The 25,587-nt window shown below is 38.6% G+C and overlaps 1 protein-coding gene across 1 annotated transcript in view; it reads right to left on the bottom strand.

Moving 5' to 3' along the window:
- LOC131597271 (uncharacterized) overlaps positions 1-23,105 on the bottom strand; it is an 80,423-nt gene extending 57,318 nt beyond the window's left edge. Inside the window, exons 1-3 of the mRNA XM_058869978.1 lie at positions 23,001-23,105; positions 22,381-22,925; positions 22,103-22,278 (exon numbers count right to left, since the gene is read on the bottom strand). Coding sequence (XP_058725961.1) covers positions 22,103-22,278; positions 22,381-22,925; positions 23,001-23,105 — 826 coding nt within the window. The remainder of the gene's footprint in view (positions 1-22,102; positions 22,279-22,380; positions 22,926-23,000) is intronic.
- Positions 23,106-25,587: the final 2,482 nt, after the last annotated feature.

The following is a 25,587-nucleotide window of genomic DNA, read 5'->3' on the forward strand; positions in this document are numbered from 1 at the left end:
GAATATGTATTCAAGTATTACTACTTAGCGTGTTTTTTAGTAGTGTTTGTTTAATACACTGCCACGCGTCGAAGATGGACTCAGGCGGGAAGATTTGAAATTCGAAGACGGTTTCGTAACCGTTCAATAACAGATGGCTTCGCTGGAAGTTCTGATGAGAAACGTGGCAGCAGATTAGTATAGGACCGTTAAGGTCGAAACTAGTATAAATAGGAGTCTTAATGTTAGGATTCTGTGTGTTCATTTTGTACAAATCACTCACATGTGTATTATCCTTTGCTTTTAAATATCTTTCAGAATTACTGCATTTCGTTTACTTCTTGCCATTTACGTTTCTGCATCTTTACTTTAATGTCATTTACTTTCGAATTACTTTCATGCTATTTACTTTCAAAGTCTTTTATATTTCTGCAGTTTAAGATTCTTTACGTTTCAATTGTCCTTTTAATTTTCTATGTTATGTCACTTCGTTGAAGTCACATTTATATGTTACAAAGTGATTGTCAAGACTATTTGTTCTGTTAATCGAACAACGCTTATTGAAGAAGACAAATAATGAATATGATTCGAACAAACATTGATAACAATCTTCTTGACTATGTGTCCTAGGATCAATCTAGTCGATCCTGCGAGTAACCAAATCATATTTATTATAGTTTGGAAGACTAGCGGTTGTTTACCGGAAATCACCGTAAACAAATTGGCACGCCCAGTGGGACAGTGTCAAGCAGATTGTTTTAATCAATTGCTTTTTTTTTGTCTAGACAATATCAAGATCTTGTATGAACCTTAGGAACGGTAAATTAAAGAACAGTGCACAACCGATTCCCAAACGAAGGTACAACAGGAAAATGGTCGTTACGGCCAGTGCAGGGGGTAATCAAGATCCCCCACAAGGTTCAGGATCAGGAGCGGCAAATTCGACTTCTACTCAAGAAACACGAGATGCAACGGGTCCAAATGGATCGAGACCTGCAGATAATTCCCAGACTATGCCTGAAAATAATACAGGACCCTCAGGGACTATTCCAGTTTCAGCATCGACAACCGCACCCTCATCCACAAGCGCAGAGGACGTATTGTTTGCCTCGACAAATGCTGCAAACAATTTGTTTGGTCAAGGCGCGAATTCTGCTTTCGAATGGAGACCAAATAATCCATACGGAATGCCATACCAATATGGAACAGGCGTACGAGGGGCAGGACCTATATATGCCCCAACTAACAATGCGACATTTTCACCAAATGTTAGTTCAGTGGGTCGAAGTGCACATAACACTGGTTTCTCTACCCAGATGCCTCACTTTACCACAAATAACCAAGCAGCATTTCGACAAGAAATGGATGCAAGCAACCATGGTATGGTAGGGGTTTTGGCCAGAGAATTGACTTCAGTTTTAAGCCCACTAATGGCAAATGTTACTACTACAAATAGAGAAAACATGGAGACTTTCCAAAAGATATCATCTCAAATGAATCGAATGGCAGAATTCATGGGAGTAACGCCACCTAAAAGGAAAGACAAACAGCCTTCGAATCAAGAAGAGAGGCCCATTTTAGAACGTGTACAAGACATAGTTCCATCATCTAGGACGGCTACTAGGGATGTAGGCCCCTCACGAAGAACGGAGGTGTTCGAAGGAACTCCAATAATTAACTTAGAAGCTTCAAATCAAAGAACCGTCCCCGTTCGACAAGAAACGGAGGAGGAGCAACCCAGATTAAGGATTGTGGGTAGGAACGAACACCCAGATGAGATTGTTCAAAGAGTCAGAAGAGAAAATCTGGCTACAGAAAATAACTTAACTGCCATGATAGAAAGGGTTATGGCTAATAATGGCCTTAGTACTGGACTTAGACGTCCAAACTATACATCCCCAATATCAGATTATATCATGCAGACAGAATTGCCTAGGGGCACTAAGGTACCCAAATTTACAAAATTTTCAGGCGAAACGAACGAGTCAACGGTGGAACATATTGCTAGATATTTGACAGAAGCAGGAGACTTAGCGGGAAACGAGGATTTAAGGATCAAGTATTTCCCTAGTTCACTGACAAAAAATGCCTTCATTTGGTTTACTACTTTGCCACCAAATTCGATAGATGCATGGGCATACTTGGAAAGACTTTTCCATGAGCAATTCTACATGGGTCAAACTAAGATAAGTTTGAAAGAATTGGCCAGTGTTAAAAGAAAATTCACAGAAACAATTGATGATTATTTAAATAGGTTCCGTCTGTTGAAATCAAGGTGTTTTACAACAGTCCCAGAGCATGAACTTGTTGAAATGGCTGCAGGTGGTCTAGATTATTCAATAAGAAAGAAACTAGATACCCAATACCTTAGGGACATGGCCCAATTAGCAGATAGGGTTCGACAAGTCGAACGCCTGAAGGCAGAAAAAGCTAGGGCAAATAAAAGTTATAAGAAAGAAAGAGTGGCATATGTCGAAGCCAAGGATGCTGAGGATGAGTCTTTCGATGACTCATATAGCCCTGAAGAAGTCGAAATAGACTTGGCTGAATTGAAAGAAGCGCCACCTTATGCTTGCAAACTGCTAAATCCTGCCAATGGAAAAAACCCAGTAGAAAACGATAAGCATGATAGGTTCCCTAAGAAAACTTATACATTCGACATTACCAAGTGTGATGAAATATTTGATTTATTGGTAAAAGATGGCCAAATGATACTACCTCCAAATTCAAAAATTCCTCCGTTGGAACAACGGAAGAAAAGAGGTTTTTGTAAATATCATGGGTTTTTAGGCCATAAAACTTCTCAATGTTTTCTTTTCAGGGATCTAATTCAAAATGCTCTCAATGATGGAAGGTTGAAGTTTGCTGACAAGACCAAGAGTCATATGAGGGTCGATACCAATCCCCTAAACATTGCTGACGCTAGCCTCTGCGAGGTAGAAGATATCAACATGGTGGAGGTTTCTGAAGTCGAAGTCGTGGAGACTAAAGCAATGATCAATGGAAAGCAGGCTACTGAAAGCCTAAATGGTGACATAATCTTCAATACTGATGTTGAAGAATCTTCCAAGGCAGAGATAACTGAAGCCTCGAAGGAAGAAAACAGCGAGGCCACTGAAGACCTCAGGATGAAACTCCAGAAAATACAAATCTCCGAAGTTCCTCCAGTAGCGGTTAACATGGTCAGCGCCAGACGACCAGTGTCTGAATTTGGCGAACTAGAGACATGGCTGACGAGGAAAAATGGGGGCATCGAAGTTCCTCCTAGAACCGAAAGCCTCAAAGAATATCTCTGGAATTGCCACGAGAGAAATGGTGGTAAGCAATGGATGTGTCCAAGGTGTTCGATCATGCTGAATCAAAGGGTCGAAGCCAACTTCGAGAGGGTTCGACGCGAAAGGTGGGATCACCCAGGAAGAGAGCCAAATCCCCTACTACAACTGTACCCAAAGATGGAGGAAAGCTTGGTAGGATTTTTGGTCAGATGCCACAAAGAAAACACTGAAGTTGCTCTCTGCCCAAGATGTGGGGCAGTCTATGACGAAATGCTAGCACGATCATTCGAACGTGTGTATTGCTACATGAGTCAAGAAACTCAGGGGTTGCGTCCCAACCTGTACGGTTTCGACATTTGGACTCCAACAAAGAGGCCTGATAGCCCACATCCTAGGACTCGAAGGGTGACGTTCAAAGTCCCTGCAAATGCGCCAAGGGATAGGTGGGTACAAGCTGATGCAAGAACCAACAAATGGCGAAGTTGGGACCAAGGTGGTAGAACTGCAATGGCATATAGGAAACAATTTCAAAGATCAAATCGAGAGGTGTATCGATTGGAGAATTATAAAGGAAAAAATCCTATGTCTCGGTCCCAGTGGAGAAGGCATCAGAGAATAAAAAAGGCTCAGAAGGAATACAGGCCAAGAGAAGCTGGAGACTCTAGTAGCAACCAAGTCCCATACCAGGGGGCAAAGTCGAACAAACCTCCGGTGGAACGCAGACTATTCGAAGCTGAAAAACTCTTGGATGAAGAAGAGAAGATGCGTTCAAATTCTTGGAAAGAAGAGGACAGAATGACAAATGATTTTGACTCTGATGGAGTGTCATCTATAAACTTGAATTGCAATGTTGTCTCTGTACTCCCTCACGAGTTTAATCAGGAAACTGAAGTAGAAGACTGTGAAGAGGCTGATATCGAAGAAATGGCAAAACACAAACCCGTGTGTTACTATGTGCTGAATAACGGTGCAGTAGAAGAACAGAATGCGTTCTTCGAAAGGCCTGATGAGGGTATGCGAAATCATTTGAAGCCACTCTATATCAGGGCTAAGATTGAGAACGTGGGCATAAATAAAGTCCTAGTTGATGGGGGAGCAGCAGTGAACCTAATGCCTCAATACATGCTAAAAAGAATTGGTATGTTCGATACGGATATAAGGCCACATAACATGGTTTTATCTAACTACGAAGGCAAAATAGGACAAACTCTGGGAGTTGTTCAAGTCAATTTGACAGTGGGCTCAGTTACCAGGCCAACCATGTTCATGGTTATACCAGCAAAGGCAAACTACAACCTTTTGCTTGGTAGGGAATGGATTCATGGAGTAGCGGCTGTGCCCTCAACAATGCATCAGAGGGTGACAATTTGGAGAGAAGATGGTATAGTGGAGAATATCGAAGGTGATCAGAGTTACTACATGGCTGAGGTCAACCAGGTGAACAAAAACAACTTCGACAGGAACTTGGCAAACATAGGCCCTTGTCATGCTGCTGAAGAGATGTATACCCCAAACAAAAATGCAATGTACTATTTGACTTTACACCCAAATGGATTCCAATGGGATAGGGAGATCATGGATGGTCCACCAGATCCAGCACCATTGGAGAATTATCCAGCAGTACGGCCAACGGTCTGGGACGATGACATTAATCATGTCTGAGTCTGCGTTCTTCGAAAAGATTTCGGCCTATGTGGCCGAGAACAAAAGAAAAACGGCTCTCGAAGCCGAACTATCAAGTACAAAGATAGATACAGTTCTAACCAAAGAAGGAATATCAGAATTGGAAATACGTACGAGTTTCGAACTCCCTGAAGATACGGTTCCAGTTGAAGAGATCATAGGAGAAGAACCAAGTCAAAGGTTAGATGAAATATACGACGAAGAACCGTTGGATTCGAAAAAGACCCGATGGCGTCGAACATAAAGATGTTGGCCCAAGATCCACTTGAAGAAGTCAATCTTGGAGACAATGATCAAAAGAGAATAACATATATCAGCGCGAAACTAGAACCAGAATTGAAAGCAACGGTCATCAAAATGTTGAAAGACAATAGAGATTGTTTTGCTTGGGATTATGATGAGATGCCTGGTCTCGAAAGAGACTTAGTCGAATTGAAATTACCAATAAAAGAAGGGAAGAAGCCAATAAAGCAAACTCCCAGAAGATTCGCGCCAGAGATTCACTCGAAAATTAAAGCAGAGGTCGAAAGACTCTTACGGTGCAAATTTATCCGAACTACAAGGTATGTTGAGTGGATTGCTAATATAGTACCTGTAATTAAAAAGAATGGCTCATTAAGAGTATGCATAGACTTTCGTGACCTTAATGCAGCTACTCCGAAAGACGAGTATCCCATGCCTATAGCAGAAATGCTAGTAGACTCAGCCGCAGGTTTTGAGTATTTGAGCATGTTGGATGGATATTCGGGATACAATCAAATTTTTATAGCAGAAGATGATGTATCCAAGACAGCATTTTGTTGCCCAGGAGCAATAGGCACTTACGAATGGGTTGTGATGCCTTTTGGTTTAAAAAACGCAGGGGCAACTTATCAAAGAGCAATGAATTCTATATTTCACGACTTCATAGAAACATTCATGCAAGTGTATATAGATGACATTGTGGTAAAATCTATCTCGGGTATGAGTCATCTCGATCATCTGAGCCAATCATTCGAAAGAATGAGGAAATATGGATTGAAGATGAACCCCCTTAAATGTGCTTTCTTTGTGCAGGCAGGCGATTTCTTGGGTTTCGTAGTCCACAAAAAAGGGATAGAAATCAACCAAAACAAGACAAAAGCCATTATGGAGACCAAGTCTCCCTCCACGAAGAAAGAATTATAATCATTGTTGGGTAAGATAAATTTCTTAAGAAGATTTATCTCTAACTTAAGTGGACGCACGCAAGCTTTCTCACCTCTACTTCGGCTTAAGCAAGGAAAATTCGAATGGCGTGCTGAACATCAAGAAGCTTTCGATCAGATAAAGCAATACTTGACTTGTCCACCAATTCTATCTCCCCCAAATGGGAAGAAGCACATGCGCCTATATATTTCAGCATCAGATAAAACAATAGGCAGCATGCTTGCCCAGGAGGACGAGAATGGCATCGAAAGAGCCATTTATTACTTAACTAGAGTACTCAATGATGCAGAGACTAGATATACTGATATAGAAAAACTCTGCCTTTGTTTGTATTTCTCCTGTATCAAACTTAAGTATTATATAAAGCCAGTTGATGTTTACGTTTCATCTCATTATGATGTTATTAAACATATGTTATCTAAGCCAATACTACATAGTCGAATTGGCAAATGGGCTTTAGCCCTTACTGAATATTCATTAATATTTCAGCCTCTCAAGGCAATGAAAGGTCAGATTGTGTCAGACTTCATTGTCGACCATGCGGTGGTTGAGAATCATCAGCATTGTGTAGATTTGAAACCTTGGAAGTTATATTTCGATGGTTCAACGCATAGAGAGGGAACTGGTATTGGAATGTTGATAATTTCTCCTGATGGAATTCCAACAAAGCTCAAGTATAAAATCGAAGGTCCATTATGCTCCAATAATGAAGCTGAATACGAGGCTTTAATTGCTGGACTTGAGGCTTTGTTAGAATTGGGGGCAACCAGAGTCGAAATTAAAGGAGACTCCGAATTGGTCATCAAACAATTGACAAAGGAGTACAAGTGCATCAAAGAGAATTTGATCATGTATTTTATCATCGCAAATAGGTTGCTCAAGAAATTCGAATACGTGGAATTAAAACGTATACCAAGGGTGAATAACCAGGAAGCAAACGACTTGGCTCAATTAGCTTCGGGATATAAAGTATCAAAAGAAAAGTTGGAAGAGTTGATTGAAGTAAGAGGAAGAGCAATGTTTACTAAACTTTCGCCAAGTGATCTGGAGGATTCACAATTGGGTTATGCCAATAAAGAACAATTCGAGGTACTAAATATAGATTCATTGGCTGACACAGATTGGAGGAGTCCAATTATTAACTATCTGAAAAATCCTTCGACGGATACAGACAGAAAAATCAAGTATAGAGCCCTGTCATATTTTCTGATGGGAAACGAATTGTTTAAGAAAACTCCTGAAGGGGTATTGTTGAAATGCTTGGGAGAAGCAGAAGCATACTTGGCTCTGTCGAACGTACATAGTGGGGCATGTGGTGCACATCAAGCAGGGCACAAAATGAAATGGCTCTTGTTTCGTTATGGGATGTATTGGCCTTCGATGCTAAAGGATTGCATAGAGTTCGCGAAAGGGTGCCAAGAGTGCCAAGAACATGCAGGTATCCAACACGCTCCAGCAAACGAACTAAGTACAATAGTAAAACCATGGCCTTTCAGGGGATGGGCACTAGATTTGATTGGAGAAATTCACCCCAAGTCATCCAAAGGGCAAAGATACATTTTGGTAGGAATAGACTATTTCACAAAATGGGTCGAAGCAATACCACTGGAAAATGTGGATCAAGAGGCGGTGATTGAGTTTATTCAGAAACACATTATATATAGGTTTGGAATCCCAGAAAGTATAACAACTGATCAGGGATCAGTCTTTACTGGACGAAAGATGCAAGATTTTGCCAGAGAAATGGGTTTCAAGTTATTTACTTCTACACCTTATTACGCCCAAGCAAATGGACAGGTTGAAGCAGCAAACAAAATAATAATTGGCCTTATCAAGAAGCATGTAGGAAAGAGACCCAAGAATTGGCATAAGACTTTAGATCAAGCACTTTGGGCTTGTCGAACATCTCCAAAAGAAGCTACGAATACAACTCCTTTTCAGTTGACGTTTGGACATGACGCAGTACTTCCAATTGAGATATGTTTGCAATCAGTAAGGATACAAAGACAAGCAGACATTCCTCCCAACGTATACTGGGAGTTAATGATGAATGAGTTAGTAGATTTGGACGAAGACAGACTTCGAGCACTGGAAATGATAAAAAGGCAAAAGGAAAGAGTGTCCAGAGCTTATAATAAAAAGGTGAAAGGTAAAACTTTTGTTAATAATGACTTAGTCTGGAAAGTTATTTTACCTATAGATCGAAAAAAATCAGGCACTTGGTAAATGGTCCCCACATTGGGAAGGACCCTTTCGAATCTTAAAAGTATTCTCGAACATTGCTTACGAAATTGAAGAATTAGCAGAAGATCATAGGATCTTGAGAGTAAACGGGAAATATTTGAAGAGATATAAACCTAGCATGCATGAAGTAAAGATTGCAAAGACGTAGATACTCAGGGTACTACGAAAAGCCAAAATGGTCAGGCATGTGTCAAAAATATACTTCACATTGATCAAAATGGCTTCACAATCAGAAAGAATTATGGAAAGAAAAATCAAAGAAGACACCAAAATATTCGTTTCATTTCAAGCATAGAAGTACATTCATTACAAAAAGATCCAAAGAATAGGATCTGAGGTTACAAAAAGAAAGGAAGGCATATATATAAAAAGATTAAACCTAAGGTAAAAACTTGCTAGTCAATCCTTTGGTTTAAATTGTCCAAAGACAACACAGGAGAAGGTTCAGCCTCGAACATATCTCTGGCTCCAGAATCACGCATCCTCCTCACTACGCCTTTCTTAAGAAAAATGTAACTAAGAAGTCTCCCGTAGGGAAGACAAGTCACAACCCCTCGACGGTCAACACCGGCAGAAACAGCTTTAACAAGTCCCTTGAAGATCATCAAAGGGATGTTAATTTTCCTCCCTCGAAGACCACAGAGGATGAACTCCAAGTCTTCAACCATGATGTTGTTTTCGTCAGTCCGCCGAGGTTGGAAGTTCCCCACGAGCATCTGGTGCCAGATCCTGATGACTTTGGCACTGAAGCGATCATTGTCCATAAGAGTTCTCAGCATGAGATGAGTAGTCATGCTGAAACTGTTGTCATCAAAAGTTTCACCAGAGTTATTGCATTTTATCAGATTGGCAATAGTGGTGGGAGTAATGCTGAGACGAGCGTGTCGAATTACAGAATCAATGGTGGTCCTACCTTCAGGATCTATGCGTAGAGACGCATTCATCCAGAATTCTGCCACCATGTTGGGGTAAATAGCACCCTCCAGGACTTCCTCAAAGTAGAAGTTTAGTTCCTGGTTAACAAACAGGGTTTCGATGGTGATGAAATGGCGAACAAGTTCATCCTCAGAAAGTTTGAACTCGCCTCTGATGAGGGCTTTGATGTCGTTAAAAAAGAGGGGTTCAGCCATTACAAGACAAGAAAGTTGTTCTGAAAGAGAAGTTGTGTGTTTTTCTTTTTTCTGTGTTTGGTTGGGAGAGAAAACGCATGAATGAAGAAATAAAGGTGATATTAGACCCTTTATATAGAAGGGGAATACTGAAGGGTGGGTTTTAATTGTTAATGAGTGATTGGACTGCGGTTGGTTTTCCAAAGAAAGAAGTTATGGCTTCCGCCGTTTCCCGCCCTTGGAAGTTGAGAAGTAATCATTAAACTGATGCACGCACGTCTTAAAACCGACGTTTTGGAGAAAGTGACGTCACTTTTTAATAATGATTATGGCTAGAAGAAGTGGAAACGTCAAGTCTAGAGGCAAGAGTGCTGCGAAGGATGTTCAGGTTCTACATGTTGCATTTAATAAAAGCACTGTAGGAAATCTAAAGATATATTTTGACAAGAAATTGAAAGATTTGCTAAATCAACACTGGCAAATATGATAGAGATAAATGGGAGTCAAGCGTACAAATATTATATGTCTACAGTGGTCTCGATTACAAAATAAAGGTGCAATAAGTAACAAGATCGAAAACATCTAGTTGAAATCCTCAGGGAGATCCTTTTTGATCTTCAAATATTGAGTCTCCCATGAAGACATGCGAAGTTCAATTAGTGCCCGGTGTTTCTTCAACCTTTCGATTTCTGGCACTAACTTTTGTGCAGTCTCGAAATGTTTCATTCCTGACTGCACCACTTCGAGCAAGTCTTGTTGATTAAACTTTTGTAGGACTGCTTGATAACTTTCAGCCTCCTTTATCTTGCCCTCGAGTACTTTGATTTCTTGTTTCCAAGAGCCGATTTTCTTCTCATAATCATCAATGGCCTTCTGATTTTCTGAATGTTTGAGCCCGAGGGCCTCACCTTGTTTCGTTGCGTCCATAGCAGAATTCCATGAAGAGTCATGAGAGGCCTTTGTCTCAGATAGCTCTTTTTCGACATTTTGCCTTCGAAGGATGTTAGCTTGGAGTTGCTCGAGTAGAGAGCCCAGCAGAACAATTACCTCTGAAACTTCTGTGGAAACTTGAAGCAAATCTACTTTCTTTAGAAGTTGATTTAAGTTGTGGCTCTTAATAGGGTCCCGGTTGAGAACATCTACAAGATTGACCCCAAAGAACCTTTCTTTTATTTGTCGAAGAAGACTGGGAATATCTTCCTTGTCATTAGAGTCTGCAGTTACAGCTGCTGAGACATTAAGCTCCGGAGGCAAAGGAGTATTCACATTCATAATGGCCTTTAAGAAACTGAGAGGATCAGTTTGCTTAAGTTGTTCAAGCTCTGAAGGAGTAAGCTTTGCAGGGGCAGGCGTCGAAGTCGTCTCAGGAATGGTTTTTGCGTCAAGAGTTGAAGTTCCATGAGAAACTGGTTTTTCAGGCTGAGAAATCTCTTCCATAGCATCTTTCTCCGACGCAGAATCTTCGTTGTCATGTGTTTGCTGGTTCACATTGTCGCTGCCTGAGAATGGATGATCCTCTTCCAAATTTTTGCCTTGATGGGTAGGTGGGGATTCGTCGGTAGAGTGGCTTTTTTCGACTGGTTCATTAGGCAATATGGTAGCAATTGGCCTAATGTCTTCAAAGACTGGCGAAAGAACACGAGTTTGATTTTGAGAGGTACCTATGTTAAACAGAGCAAAGTTAGTCATAAAAATAAAACTTTTGAGGAGTTTAGTTAACGAAAGTTAAAGTTTGACAACTACCATAAAGTTTGTCAACATCAATGGTGAGGCCAGGGTCTTTAAAACCGGAAGTAGCAGTGCCAGCATCATCCTGCAATAACAAGGTAAAATGTCAGTACAATTGTTTAGTTAAAATCACAAGATAATATGTGGGACAAACCCAAAATACCTTGGGTGGAATATTGTCTGGACTTGAATTATGGTTTTCCACAACGAAAGCATTACTAGCAGCTTTCAAAGGAGACTCTTCAGAGGACGCTTTATCACAAGGAGAAACAGCTTTGGAAGGACTTGCCTTTTTCCCTTTGCTTGAAGGGGTAACAGCTTTGTGTTTTTTCTTCTGTCCTTGTCTAGTTTGAGGAGGGGATTTATCTTCGCCATCTGAACCAGTGGTCGAAGAAGCTTTACGCTTCGAACCCGTTGGGGGTTTCGAACTCTGGCAAGTGGAAAATGAGAAAGATGAGTACTAATCACAGATTGTACAAGATTGAGAGTATGAGATAAGTATGTACCGTGGGCTTCTTATCAGTGACGAGGGAGTCACTCCCACTTGGTTTATTGCTTTTAGATGTCCCAGAGTCTTTTGGGGCAGAAGCTTCCTTAATCTTCCTCCTTCGTGCAACAGCTGTAGTTGAGACTGAAATCAGTATATCAATAAAGAAAAGATAAGTCAGTCGAAAAGATTGTCTTAATCCAGACCTTCAGGTATTGGAGTCAGGACACGAACATGTTTAAGATCTATATGAAGATGTCCTTTGAAAGTATCCAAGGTATGCTTAGTCGGAACCACTCGTTCAGCGCGTTTTTTGGTACTCTCTTGAAGAATTTTGAGAGCATTCCCACACACGAACCAGTCTGGGAAAGGAGGACTTAGAGCCACACCAAAGTCAGCACTTGGTAGTGGGGGGAATTTTGGAGGATTGAGTTTGAAAGCCACTTCATAACATAGTTCTGGTCGAACATACGAGGGCAATTTCAACTTATTTAGTTTGGCGGAAAACTTTTCGCGCAAAATAACTGCAGCCTCACGAACGGTCCGACTAAGATCATCAGGCCTATAGATAGTTTCAAAGAATTTTTTAAAAGCTTGGATTTCTTTAATATGAGTGGAAGTACCTTTTTGGAAGTTCTCCTGCACATCGTTGAAAGCTGCAGTTAGTTCCTGAGCAAGGCTATCAGCATCAAAAATTTGAGAACTATAATACTCTGTCCACCATTGATGAAAATCTGGTGTAGAGTAAAAAGAAGGTTCAAAAGGAATAGGAGAAAGATTGGTGACGTCAACGTATTTGTCGATTTTTTGTTCACATTCCTCTTCAGTCAAATACAAAGTGTGGAAACACATATGGTTCCTTTTCTCATATAAGCACTTGGGTATTATTTGAGTTAGCCCAAACTGTCTCGAGACCAAATTTGGTTGATAACACATGAGGATACATTGACCCTTTGATGGTCGAAGACGGTGGGAGAATAATCTTGGAGTCAGAAAGGCTTCCCAAATTTCCATAGATTCAGTTTGTTGATCCTGAGATGTTGGTGGAAATTTTCGAGTAAACCATTCAGGACCTATTGTTCTGTGTACAAATGGGGCCATAGAAGGATCGAACTGGTCACGCCGAGCAAACATCATCGAATACGCCAGGAAATGTTCATGAAGCTTTCCCATTTCCTCTTTTGGAGTTAGGTAAGCTAACCTGGTCCCCTCTATAGTTCGATTTTTGATTGTGCTATCCTCCTCATTGACATCTCCTCGAAAGGGAAGATGAGTTTCGAATGTAGCATTAAGCCACAGTTGCAATAGCCAGAAAGGACCAGCGTAAAGTAAACTACCAGATTTGAAATTCTTGGTAAGATTTGCAGCTTCACTAAGGTTTTCATAAAGAGACCCTAGAAGTAGTTGGCTGAGGTTGAGCTTTTTCCCAGCATGCAATTGATTAGCCATGCAAAGGTACCTTTTCGCAACTTGGATAGACCTTGAACAGAAGGCACATCGTGAAAGCCATAATGCTAGAAAAGCAATATGCTCTTCATCAGATACTGTCGTTTCAGTGGTAATATGATGCTTCTGGATGAATGCCGTATAAGTGACTTGCGAATCGTTAAAACCAATAGTGTCATTATCCATTTCATTGGGATCGAAGGTTTCACCAGTTGGTCGAAGTCCTGTAATAGCGGCCACGTCGAAAAGCGTGGGGGTAACCATTCCACATGGGAGATGGAAGGTGTTGTGAGAAGCATCCCAAAAATGAACCGCTGCTACTAACATGGGTTGGTTGTATTCTAAACCCGTTCTTGACAGTTGAATCAAATCGTATATTCCTAATGTTTTCCAGAAGGATCCTTTTTGTTTCTCTACCCTCTCTAGCCAGGCATAGTACAAGTCAGGATCTTTGGCTAAAGGGATTGACCTAAACACTTTTACAGAATTGGTCATATAGTTTAACCTAATTTTGTTTAAAGCTAAAGGGTTTGCGGTTGAAGTTTCCTCAATATTAGCAGATTTGCCTAAAGGAGAGCGACCGTCTTCATCTATCTTAACTTTGCTAACTAATGGTCTAGTCTTGTAGTAAGCAGGAAAAAATTTATTCATAGATTGGATACTTTCACTCGGTAACGGACCCATAAAGGCAAGAGTTTTTCCAGAGAGTTCAAAGGGAATGATTACCTGGGAAGCGTAAATAGCGCGTATTTCTTCAATGTTAGGGTTTGGAACGAACTCTCGTTCCCCAGAATGTGTTGTTGATTGGAGCTTCAAAGCGGGTTGAAGAACATTTGAAGATGAAGCCATGGAGAAATTTTTGATTAAAAGAACAAGATTCTAAAAAGAGTGAAGATGTTTCAATTTTTTGGTGAAGAAGATGAATGAAAGGCGGTATAGAGACACAAGATTAAGTATTTAAAGGTTTAACAGAAACCTTTTTAAATCTTTTGGGTAAAGCCCGAGAGACACGTGGCGGCTGGTGATTTAATCCAACGGCGGTCGAATGAGTTAGCTTCACTCCTAGTATGTAGGAGTAATGATCAGGAAGTAAGGTTAAAACGTGGGAATGTAAGTTATGAGAAGACATCTTTGAAAATGACAAGACGTCTCGGAAACAGTGTTATCAGTGATTATGACGCTAGTCAGCAGTCTTGGAACTTTCAAGGATCATAAAAACGAAATCTTATAATGACAAGAAACGCCTATTTCTGTTGATTCTCGAAACAGGCATTTATTGGGGGCAATTTGTTAGCTGAAGATTTCGTTTTATATTGTTTGTCCTTCGAAGGAGTTGAGAATCGAAGGAAAGATGGTTACTGATGGCCATCCCTTAAAAAGTGAAAGAATGGCTACTGATGGTCATGCTTCGAAAAATAAAGACTTCTAAGTTCGATGAAGATAGTGAACGCTGAAAGATTAATGAAAGCATATGTCTTCGGGACTTAGACAAAATTCATAGAATATGTATTCAAGTATTACTACTTAGCGTGTTTTTTAGTAGTGTTTGTTTAATACACCGCCACGCGTCGAAGATGGACTCAGGCGGGAAGATTTGAAATTCGAAGACGGTTTCGTAACCGTTCAATAACAAATGGCTTCGCTGGAAGTTCTGATGAGAAACGTGGCAGCAGATTAGTATAGGACCGTTAAGGTCGAATCTAGTATAAATAGGAGTCTTAATGTTAGGATTCTGTGTGTTCATTTTGTACAAATCACTCACATATTTACTCAAGTATCAAGCGTTAAGAGAAAGAGTTCGCTGAGAAAATGTACGTATGACACCACCATTTTAATACATGTGTATTATCCTTTGCTTTTAAATATCTTTCAGAATTACTGCATTTCGTTTACTTCTTGCCATTTACGTTTCTGCATCTTTACTTTAATGTCATTTACTTTCGAATTACTTTCATGCTATTTACTTTCAAAGTCTTTTATATTTCTGCAGTTTAAGATTCTTTACGTTTCAATTGTCCTTTTAATTTTCTATGTTATGTCACTTCGTTGAAGTCACATTTATATGTAACAAAGTGATTGTCAAGACTATTTGTTCTGTTAATCGAACAACGCTTATTGAAGAAGACAAATAATGAATATGATTCGAACAAACATTGATAACAATCTTCTTGACTATGTGTCCTAGGATCAATCTAGTCGATCCTGCGAGTAACCAAATCATATTTATTATAGTTTGGAAGACTAGCGGTTGTTTACCGGAAATCACCGTAAACAACGTGTTAATTCTTTCGATACTCGTCCGTATCTTTCTTCAATACTCGTCCGTATTGATTCAAACACTTGTACGTGGTAATTCTTTTTATACTCGTTTGTATCTTTCTCTAATACTCGTCTGTATTTATTCAAACACTCGTCCATGATATTTTCTTTGATACTCATCCGTATCTTTCTTCAATACTCGTCCGTATTGATTCAAACACTCGTACGTGTTACTTCTTTTGATACTCGTCCGAATCTTTCTTCAATACTCGTACGTATTGATTCAAACACTAGTACGTGTTAATTCTTTAGATACTCGTCTGTATCTTTCTTCAATACTGGTCTGTGTTGATTCAAACACTCGTCCGAGTTATTTGCTCTAATACTCGTCCGTATTGATTAAAACACTCGTCCGCATTGATTCAAACACTCGTCCGTGTTATTTTCTTTGATACTCGTCCGAAACATTCTACAGTACTCGTCTGTATTGATTCAAACACTCGTACGTGTTACTTATTTTGATACTCGTCCGAATCTTTCTTCAATACTCGTCCGTATTGATTCAAACACTCGTACGTGTTAATTCTTTAGATACTCGTCTGTATCTTTCTACAATACTGGTCTGTGATGATTCAAACCCTCGTCCGAGTTATTTGCTTTGATACTCGTCCGTATTGATTAAAACAATCGTCCGTGTTAAATCTTTTGATACTCGTCTGTATCATTCTTCAATACTGGTCTGTGTTGATTCAAATACTTGTCCGAGTTATTTTTGTTGATACTCGTCCGTATTGATTAAAACACTCGTCCGTATTGATTCAAACACTCGTACGTGTTAATTCTTTGATACTCGTCCGTATTGATTCAAACACTCGTACGTGTTAATTCTTTGGATACTCGTTTTTATCTTTCTTCAATACTGGTCTGTGTTAATTCAAACACTCATCCGAGTTATTTGCTTTGATAGTCGTCCGTATTGATTAAAACAATCGTCCGTGTTAAATCTTTTGATACTCGTCTGTATCTTTCTTTAATACTCGTCGGTATTATTTCAAACACTCGTCCGTGTTATTTTCTTTGATACTCGTCCGTATTGATTCAAACACTCGTACATGTTAATTCTTTTGATACTCGTCCGTATCTTACTTCAATAATCGTCCGTATTGATTCAAACACTAGTACGTCTTAATTCTTTTGAAACTCGTCCGTATCTTTCTTTAATACTCGCCCGTATTAATTCAAACACTCGTTCGTGTTATTTTCTTTGATACTCGTCCGTATCTTTCTTCTATACTCGTCCGTATTGATTCAAACACTCGTCCGTGTTATTTTCTTTGATACTCGTCCGTTTCTTTCTTCAATAATCGTCCGTATTGATTAAAACACTCGTCCGCATTGATTCAAACACTCGTCCGTGTTATTTTCTTTGATACTCGTCCGTATCTTTCTTCAGTACTCGTCCGTATTGATTCAAACACTCGTACGTGTTACTGCTTTTGATACTCGTCCGAATCTTTCTTCAATACTCGTCTGTATTGATTCAAACACTCGTAGGTGTTAATTCTTTGGATACTCGTTTGTATCTTTCTTCAATACTGGTCTATGTTAATTCAAACACTCGTCCGAGTTATTTGCTTTGATAGTCATCCGTATTGATTAAAACAATCGTCCGTGTTAAATCTTTTGATACTCGTCTGTATCTTTCTTTAATACTCGCCCATATTAATTCAAACACTCGTCCGTGTTATTTTCTTTGATACTCGTCCGTATCTTTCTTCAATACTCGTCCGTATTGATTCAAACACTCGTACATGTTAATTCTTTTGATACACGTCCGTATCTTTCTTCAATAATCGTCCGTATTGATTCAAATACTCGTACGTGTAGATTCAAACACTCGTACATGTTAATTCTTTTGATACTCATCTGTATCTTTATTATACTGGTCTGTGTTGATTCAAACACTCGTCCGTGTTATTTGCTTTGATACTCATCCGTATTGATTAAAACAATCATCCGTGTTAATTCTTTTGATACTCGTTTGTATCTTTCTTTAATACTTGTCCGTATTGATTCAAACACTCGTACGTGTTAATTCTTTGGATACTCATCTATATCTTTCTTCAATACTCGTCCGGATTGATTCACACACTCGTCCGTGTTAATTCTTTTGATACTCGTCCGTAGCTTTCTTCAATACTCGTACGTATTGATTCAAACACTCGTCCGGGTTAATTCATTTGAAACTCGTCCGTAACTTTCTTCAATACTCATACGTATTGATTCAAACACTCGTCCGTGTTATTTTCTTTGATACTCGTCCATATCTTTCTTCAATAATCGTCCGTATTGATTCAAACACTCGTACGTATTGATTCAAACACTCGTACGTGTTAATTCTTTGGATACTCGTCTGTATCATTCTTCAATACTGGTCTATGTTGATTCAAACACTTATCCGAGTTATTTTCTTTGATACTCGTCCATATTGATTAAAACACTCGTCCGTATTGATTCAAACACTCGTACGTGTTAATTCTTTTTATACTCGTCCGTATCTTTCTTCAATACTCGTCCGTATAGATTCAAACACTCGTACGTGTAACTTCTTTTGATACTCATCTGTATCTTTATTATACTGGTCTGTGTTGATTCAAACACTCGTCCGTGTTATTTGCTTTGATACTCATCCGTATTGATTAAAACAATCATCCGTGTTAATTCTTTTGATACTCGTCTGTATCTTTCTTTAATACTCGTCCGTATTGATTCAAACACTCGTACGTGTTAATTCTTTGGATACTTGTCTATATCTTTCTTCAATACTCGTCCGTATTGATTGACACACTCGTCCGTGTTAATTCTTTTGATACTCGTCCGTAGCTTTCTTCAATACTCGTACATATTAATTCAAACACTCGTCCGGGTTAATTCTTTTGATACTCGTCAGTAACATTCTTCAATACTCATACGTATTGATTCAAACACTCGTCCGTGTTATTTTCTTTGATACTCGTCCATATCTTTTTTCAATACTCGTCCGTATTGATTAAAACACTCGTACGTGTTAATTCTTTGGATACTCGTCTGTATCTTTCTTCAATAGTGGTCTGTGTTGATTCAAACACTTGTCCGAGTTATTTTCTTTGATACACGTCCGTATTGATTAAAACACTCGTCCGTATTGATTCAAACACTCGTTCGTGTTATTTTCTTGGACACTCATCCGTATCTTTCTTCAATACTCGTCTATATTGATTCAAATACTCGTACGTGTTACTTCTTTTGATACTTGTCCGAATCTTTCTTCAATACTCGTACGTATTGATTCAAACACTCGTACGTGTTAATTCTTTGGATACTCGTCTGTATCTTTCTTCAATAATGGTCTGTGTTGATTCAAACACTCGTACGTGTTAATTCTTTTGATACTCGTCTGTATCTTTCTTCAATATTGGTCTGTGTTGATTCAAACACTCGTCTGAGTTATTTGCTTTGATACTCGTCCGTATTGATTAAAACAATCGTCCGTGTTAAATCTTTTGATACTCGTCTGGATCTTTCTTTAATACTCGTCCGTATTGATTCAAACACTCGTGCGTGTTATTTTCTTTGATAGTCGCCCGTATTAATTCAAACACTCGTCCGTGTTATTTTCTTCAATACTCGTCCGTATTGATTCAAGCACTCGTACATGTTAATTCTTTTGATACACGTCCGTATCTTTCTTCAATACTCGTCCGTAATGACTCAAACACTCGTACGTGTTAATTCTTTCGATACTCGTCCGTATCTTTCTTCAATACTCGTCTGTATTGATTCAAGCACTTGTACATGGTAATTCTTTTTATACTCGTTTGTATCTTTCTCTAATACTCGTCTGTATTTATTCAAACACTCGTCCGTGATATTTTCTTTGATACTCATCCGTATCTTTCTTCAATACTCGTCCGTATTGATTCAAACACTCGTACGTGTTACTTCTTTTGATACTCGTCTGTATCTTTCTTCAATACTGGTCTGTGTTGATTAAGACACTCGTACGTGTTACTTCTTTTGATACTCGTCTGTATCTTTCTTCAATACTGGTGTGTGTTGATTCAAACACTCGTCCGAGTTATTTGCTCTGATACTCGTCCGTAATGATTAAAACACTCGTCCGCATTGATTCAAACACTCGTCCGTGTTATTTTCTTTGATACTCGTCCGAAACATTCTACAGTACTCGTCTGTATTGATTCAAACACTCGTACGTGTTACTTATTTTGATACTCGTCCGAATCTTTCTTCAATACTCGTCCGTATTGATTCAAACACTCTTACGTGTTAATTCTTTAGATACTCGTCTGTATCTTTCTACAATACTGGTCTGTGATGATTCAAACCCTCGTCCGAGTTATTTGCTTTGATACTCGTCCGTATTGATTAAAACAATCGTCCGTGTTAAATCTTTTGATACTCGTCTGTATCATTCTTCAATACTGGTCTGTGTTGATTCAAACACTTGTCCGAGTTATTTTTGTTGATACTCGTCCGTATTGATTAAAACACTTGTCCGTATTGATTCAAACACTCGTACGTGTTAATTCTTTGATACTCGTCCGTATTGATTCAAACACTCGTACATGTTAATTCTTTGGATACTCGTTTGTATCTTTCTTCAATACTGGTCTGTGTTAATTCAAACATTCATCCGAGTTATTTGCTTTGATAGTCGTCCGTATTGATTAAAACAATCGTCCGTGTTAAATCTTTTGATACTCGTCTGTATCTTTCTTTAATACTCGCCCGTATTATTTCAAACACTCGTCCGTGTTATATTCTTTGATACTCGTCCGTATCTTTCTTCAATACTCGTCCGTATTGATTCAAACACTCGTACATGTTAATTCTTTGGATACTCGTCTGTATCATTCTTCAATACTGGTCTGTGTTGATTCAAACACTTGTCCGAGTTATTTTCTTTGATACTCGTCCGTATTGATTAAAACACTCGTCCGTATTGATTCAAACACTCGTACGTGTTAATTCTTTTGATACTCGTCCGTATCTTTCTTTAATACACGTCCGTATAGATTCAAACACTCGTACGTGTTACTTCTTTTGATACTCATCTGTATCTTTATTATACTGGTATGTGTTGATTCAAACAGTCGTCCGTGTTATTTGCTTTGATACTCATCTGTATTGATTAAAACAATTATCCGTGTTAATTCTTTTGATACTCGTCTGTATCTTTCTTTATTACTTGTTCGTATTGATTCAAACACTCGTACGTGTTAATTCTTTGGATACTCGTCTATATCTTTCTTCAATACTCGTCCGTATTGATTCACACACTCGTCCGTGTTAATTTTTTTGATACTCGTCCGTAGCTTTCTTCAATACTCATACGTATTGATTCAAACACTCGTCTGGGGTAATTCTTTTGACACTCGTCTGTAACTTTCTTCAATACTCATACGTATTGATTCAAACACTCGTCCGTATTATTTTCTTTGATACTCGTCCATATCTTTCTTTAATACTCGTCCGTATTGATTCAAACACTTATACGTGTTACTTCTTTTGATACTCGTCCGAATCTTTCTTCAATACTCGTACGTATTGATTTAAAAACTCGTACGTGCTAATTCTTTGGATACTCATCTGTATCTTTCTTCAATACTGGTCTGTGTTGATTCAAACACTCGTACGTGTTACTTCTTTTGATACTCGTCTGTATCTTTCTTCAATACTGGTCTGTGTTGATTCAAACACTTGTCCGAGTTATTTGCTTTGATACTCCTCCGTATTGATTAAAACAATCGTCCGTGTTAAATCTTTTGATACTCGTCTGGATCTTTCTTTAGTACTCGCCCGTATTAATTCAAACACTCGTCCGTGTTATTTTCTTCAATACTCGTCCGTATTGATTCAAACACTCGTACATGTTAATTCTTTTGATAAACGCCTGTATCTTTCTTCAATACTCGTCCATAATGACTCAAACACTCGTACGTGTTAATTCTTTCGATACTCGTCCGTATCTTTCTTCAATACTCGTCCGTATTGATTCAAACACTTGTACGTCTTAATTCTTTTTATACTCGTTTGTATCTTTCTTTAATACTCGTCTGTATTTATTCAAACACTCGTCCTTGTTATTTTCTTTGATACTCATCCGTATCTTTCTTCAATACTCGTCCGTATTGATTCAAACACTCGTCCGTGTTATTTTCTTTGATACTCGTCCGAATCTCGCACCACCTTTAACTCATCAATTCTAACTTGATTCTCAAAAGACAATGACGCCATCAACGAGAACATTTGTGCTTCGTCTTGCATCAATTGCCTCAACTGCTTACCAGTCAACAAACCAACTCCTTCTTCTTCAGGAGAAGAAAACCTCAAGGACTTGTTAAAACAGTTGATATGAACATAGTTATACTCTAACCAATTCATACCCAAGATCACATCTAATCCACTAAACGGCAAACAAATCAAGTCAACAGCAAAGTCTTTGTCGAAGATCGACAAAGGACTCTTTAAACACATCAGAGAAGTAGTCACCGATCCCTTAGCTGGAAGATCGACAACCATCTCTCCATTCATGGAAGATAACATAAGACCCAATCTTTCAACACAATCAGAAGCAATAAAACAATGAGTAGCACCAGTATCAATAATAGTGATTAAAGGAGTACTATTAATGAAACATGTACCTCTGATGAGTCGGTCTCCACTAGCTGTAGGAGTCCTAGCTAAAGCAAACACTTTTCCACCAGATTGTGCCTTCTTCTTTGGACACTGGCTACCAATGTGTCCCTCTTCGCCACACGTGAAACATACCATGTCCTTATGCTTGCAATCAGACATTGCATGTCCCATCTTACCACATCTGAAACACTTCCTCGCATCAGCAGTACAAGCATTGCTCTTATGACCAGGTTGACCACACTTGAAGCATACAATCCTAGCAGGAGCATCTCCCCCACTAGACCTCTGACCATGAGTAACTCTTTGTTTCCCTTTACCAGCATCATATGGTTTCCCACGGCTTTGTTGATTCTTGCCCCTTCTATCACTAACCATCTTGTGATGAGCATTACTATCTTCCTCAAAGATCCTACAACTGTCAACCAAATCAGAAAACAAACGGATCTTTTGGTACCCCACAGCCTTCTTGATCTCCGAGCGTAACCCATTCTGAAACTTGATGCACTTGGAAAATTCAGCACCTTCGCCATCAAAGTGAGGATAGAACTTAATCAACTCAGTGAACTTGGCAGCATACTCGGTCACGGACTTGTTCCCTAGCGTCAACTCTAGGAATTCTATCTCTTTCTTACCCCGAACATCTTCAGGATAGTACTTCCTCAGAAATTCCCTACGGAACACATTCCAAGTGACTTCCTCACCTGAAAACTCCAACCTAGCAAGCGTCTCCAACCACCAATCATCAGCTTCCTTAGCTAGCATATGGGTGCCATATCTGACCTTCTGAGTAGGAGTGCAATCCATAACACGGAAGATTCGCTCGAGCTCCTTCAACCAATCAAGAGCACCATCAGGGTCATGCGTACCCTTGAACACCGGCGGATTCCCCCTTTAGAAAGTCGCCAAACTACGAGATCCAGCATTCTCGTCAGCATTCGGTTGGTTCTGCATAGCCTGAGCCATCGCTTCCAAAGCAGCAGCTATCGCAGCATCATTCCTCGCAGCCATAGCGTCACTACAACACAAAAATAATTCAGCACAAACAACAATACACGATTGTTAGACTACACTACAACTCGACACTTGGCCGGACAAGACCGACCTGCTCTGATACCACTAATGTAACACCCCAAATCTACCCCAAGCATTTATGCGGAAAATATCAGAGTATAAAAATTCTCAACAGAGTCAGGATGTCACACATTCAACATAAACATAAACCTGTCATGCTTTTTTAAACTAATACATAACACTTTCAGGATTGGAGTGAACAAAACTCATAACATGTATCTCAACTTATGAATAGCATAGTATTCATAGCATATTCCAAACTTATGTTCAACATGCAACGGATTCATAATGATTCAACAATTAAGACATAGCATCTTTTGAATCATAAAAAGCAACAATACAAACAACTCCTCAAATAAATCATAAGGTTCAATCAACAAATAACAACATCAAGCAAGTGTTCATTTTCCCCCCGAGTGCTACGTATCAGAGCAATGACACCAAAAACTCGACTATAAGCGGAAACAGCTACTCATCTGGATTACCTGCACGTTACCCACGTGGAGGCAACATTCAAACAGAAAGGGTGAGATATCAAACTATATAAATAGGATTATGATAAATCATATATTAGGTAAGGAATATAAATGAATCACCGTTTCACACAACATCAACATAAACAACACAAAGAACATCATCAAAGAATAGTCTTGATATCAACACATCGGCATCTTCAACAAATCAACACATAAGCATCACAATGCATAGACAACAACTTCAACCAACAACAACTCGAATGAGACTCAACTATGCATATGCATGTGGTACCATTGGAGTAAAACTCCCAACTTAGAACATTGCCAGTAATTCCGAGGCATAAGGCAAAGCCTTCAACACGGTCACATATTTACATCACACCGTTCAACTTTATGTTATGCTATGCTATGCGGAAACATACAACGACCACGATTCGACAACGAAACAACGACATAATAACAACACAACCACGGTCACATATCAACATCACACCGTTCCATTTTAGCCAAAGGCTCACAACACAACTTATCAATTCATAGCGTTATATACAGAATATCAAAATTTGCTATAATTCACACTATGAGGCTATTCACATAACAATGCACAAAATAATCATATTAGCAATCACAACATTAATCGCAACCCAACATCAAAAACAAAATCACAAATTGCGGCCAATTCGTAAAATAATCGCAATATGCCAAGTAAGCCAAAACAACCTCCAAACTAACATCTAACTAATTAGATATCATGTTAATTATCAAAACAACATCATTGCATTAACAATAGTTAATTCTCAACTTAATATTCAACCAAAACTCGGTTACGGTCAAATTCTCAAGATACCGTTATTTATCGAAAAACCGAATAATTAATCTAAGTCCAAATTTATTCCAATTAATATACTTATTGAAATTAATTCAACTATTAATTAAATAAACCAATTAATAATCATATTATATTTCTTTCAAATAAACATCTAACTAATTATATGTCATATTAATTATCAAAGCAATTTACATTAACCAATTACTATTTCTACTAATTGTTAATTGTTTCTAAATACCAACATATTTAGTGATAAAGTGAAACAGGGAGTATTATACCACTACTACATGCATCATGCCACTTTTGTTGTTCTAAGTTTATTGCCATACCTCTTTTATTACTTATACATACCATAATATATGCATCATATCTTAAGTAGTAGTGATACATCATGGAATAGAAAAGAAAAACAAAACAGCCACAACATAAAGCAATGAAGTAGTAGTAATACATCATGGGATAGAAAAGAAAAACAAAACAGCCACAGCATAAAAACGAAAGTGATTGGTTAATTAGTAACAGTGTTTGTAACAATTGGCACTAAAATAACAAGAAAAAAAATCAGCACTTGGTACTTATCTTTAAAAAAAACGAAACTTAAGCTAAGCACATCATGAAAATGAAGCAGCATCAAGTCATTTTAACAGTATTAGAAAACAAAATTAGCACCACACATGACTAATCTATACCCTAAACTCACATAAAATTCATCATATTCTCATTTAGGTAGTAAGAATCCCCCCTTACCTTGGATTGAGTGCAGCTCTAAGAAGATTCAATTGAAAATTGGAGAAAAAATGCACTTTAGAGCAACACTTTGGGTCTCCTCTTCAAACCCTAACCCCTCTTTTCTTTAACTCTCTCGGTTTCCTCCTTCCTCTCTCTTACTTCTCTTACTGCTAACACTAGTATTCTACTTCAATTTTAAAAAAAAAGACTATATGCTAATCATTCAATACACAAATGGGCCTAACAAAATATACCCCCTTAATACTTAGAGATGTCATTAATTAAGCCCAATATTATTTCCACACTTAATATAAAAATAATACTTCCACTTAAACTCCATTAAAATAAAATTCGATTATTTTAATATACCGACTTATTACTCAGT

This window comes from Vicia villosa, linkage group LG4 (assembly GCF_029867415.1).
Source record: "Vicia villosa cultivar HV-30 ecotype Madison, WI linkage group LG4, Vvil1.0, whole genome shotgun sequence".
Lineage (NCBI taxonomy): Eukaryota > Viridiplantae > Streptophyta > Magnoliopsida > Fabales > Fabaceae > Vicia > Vicia villosa.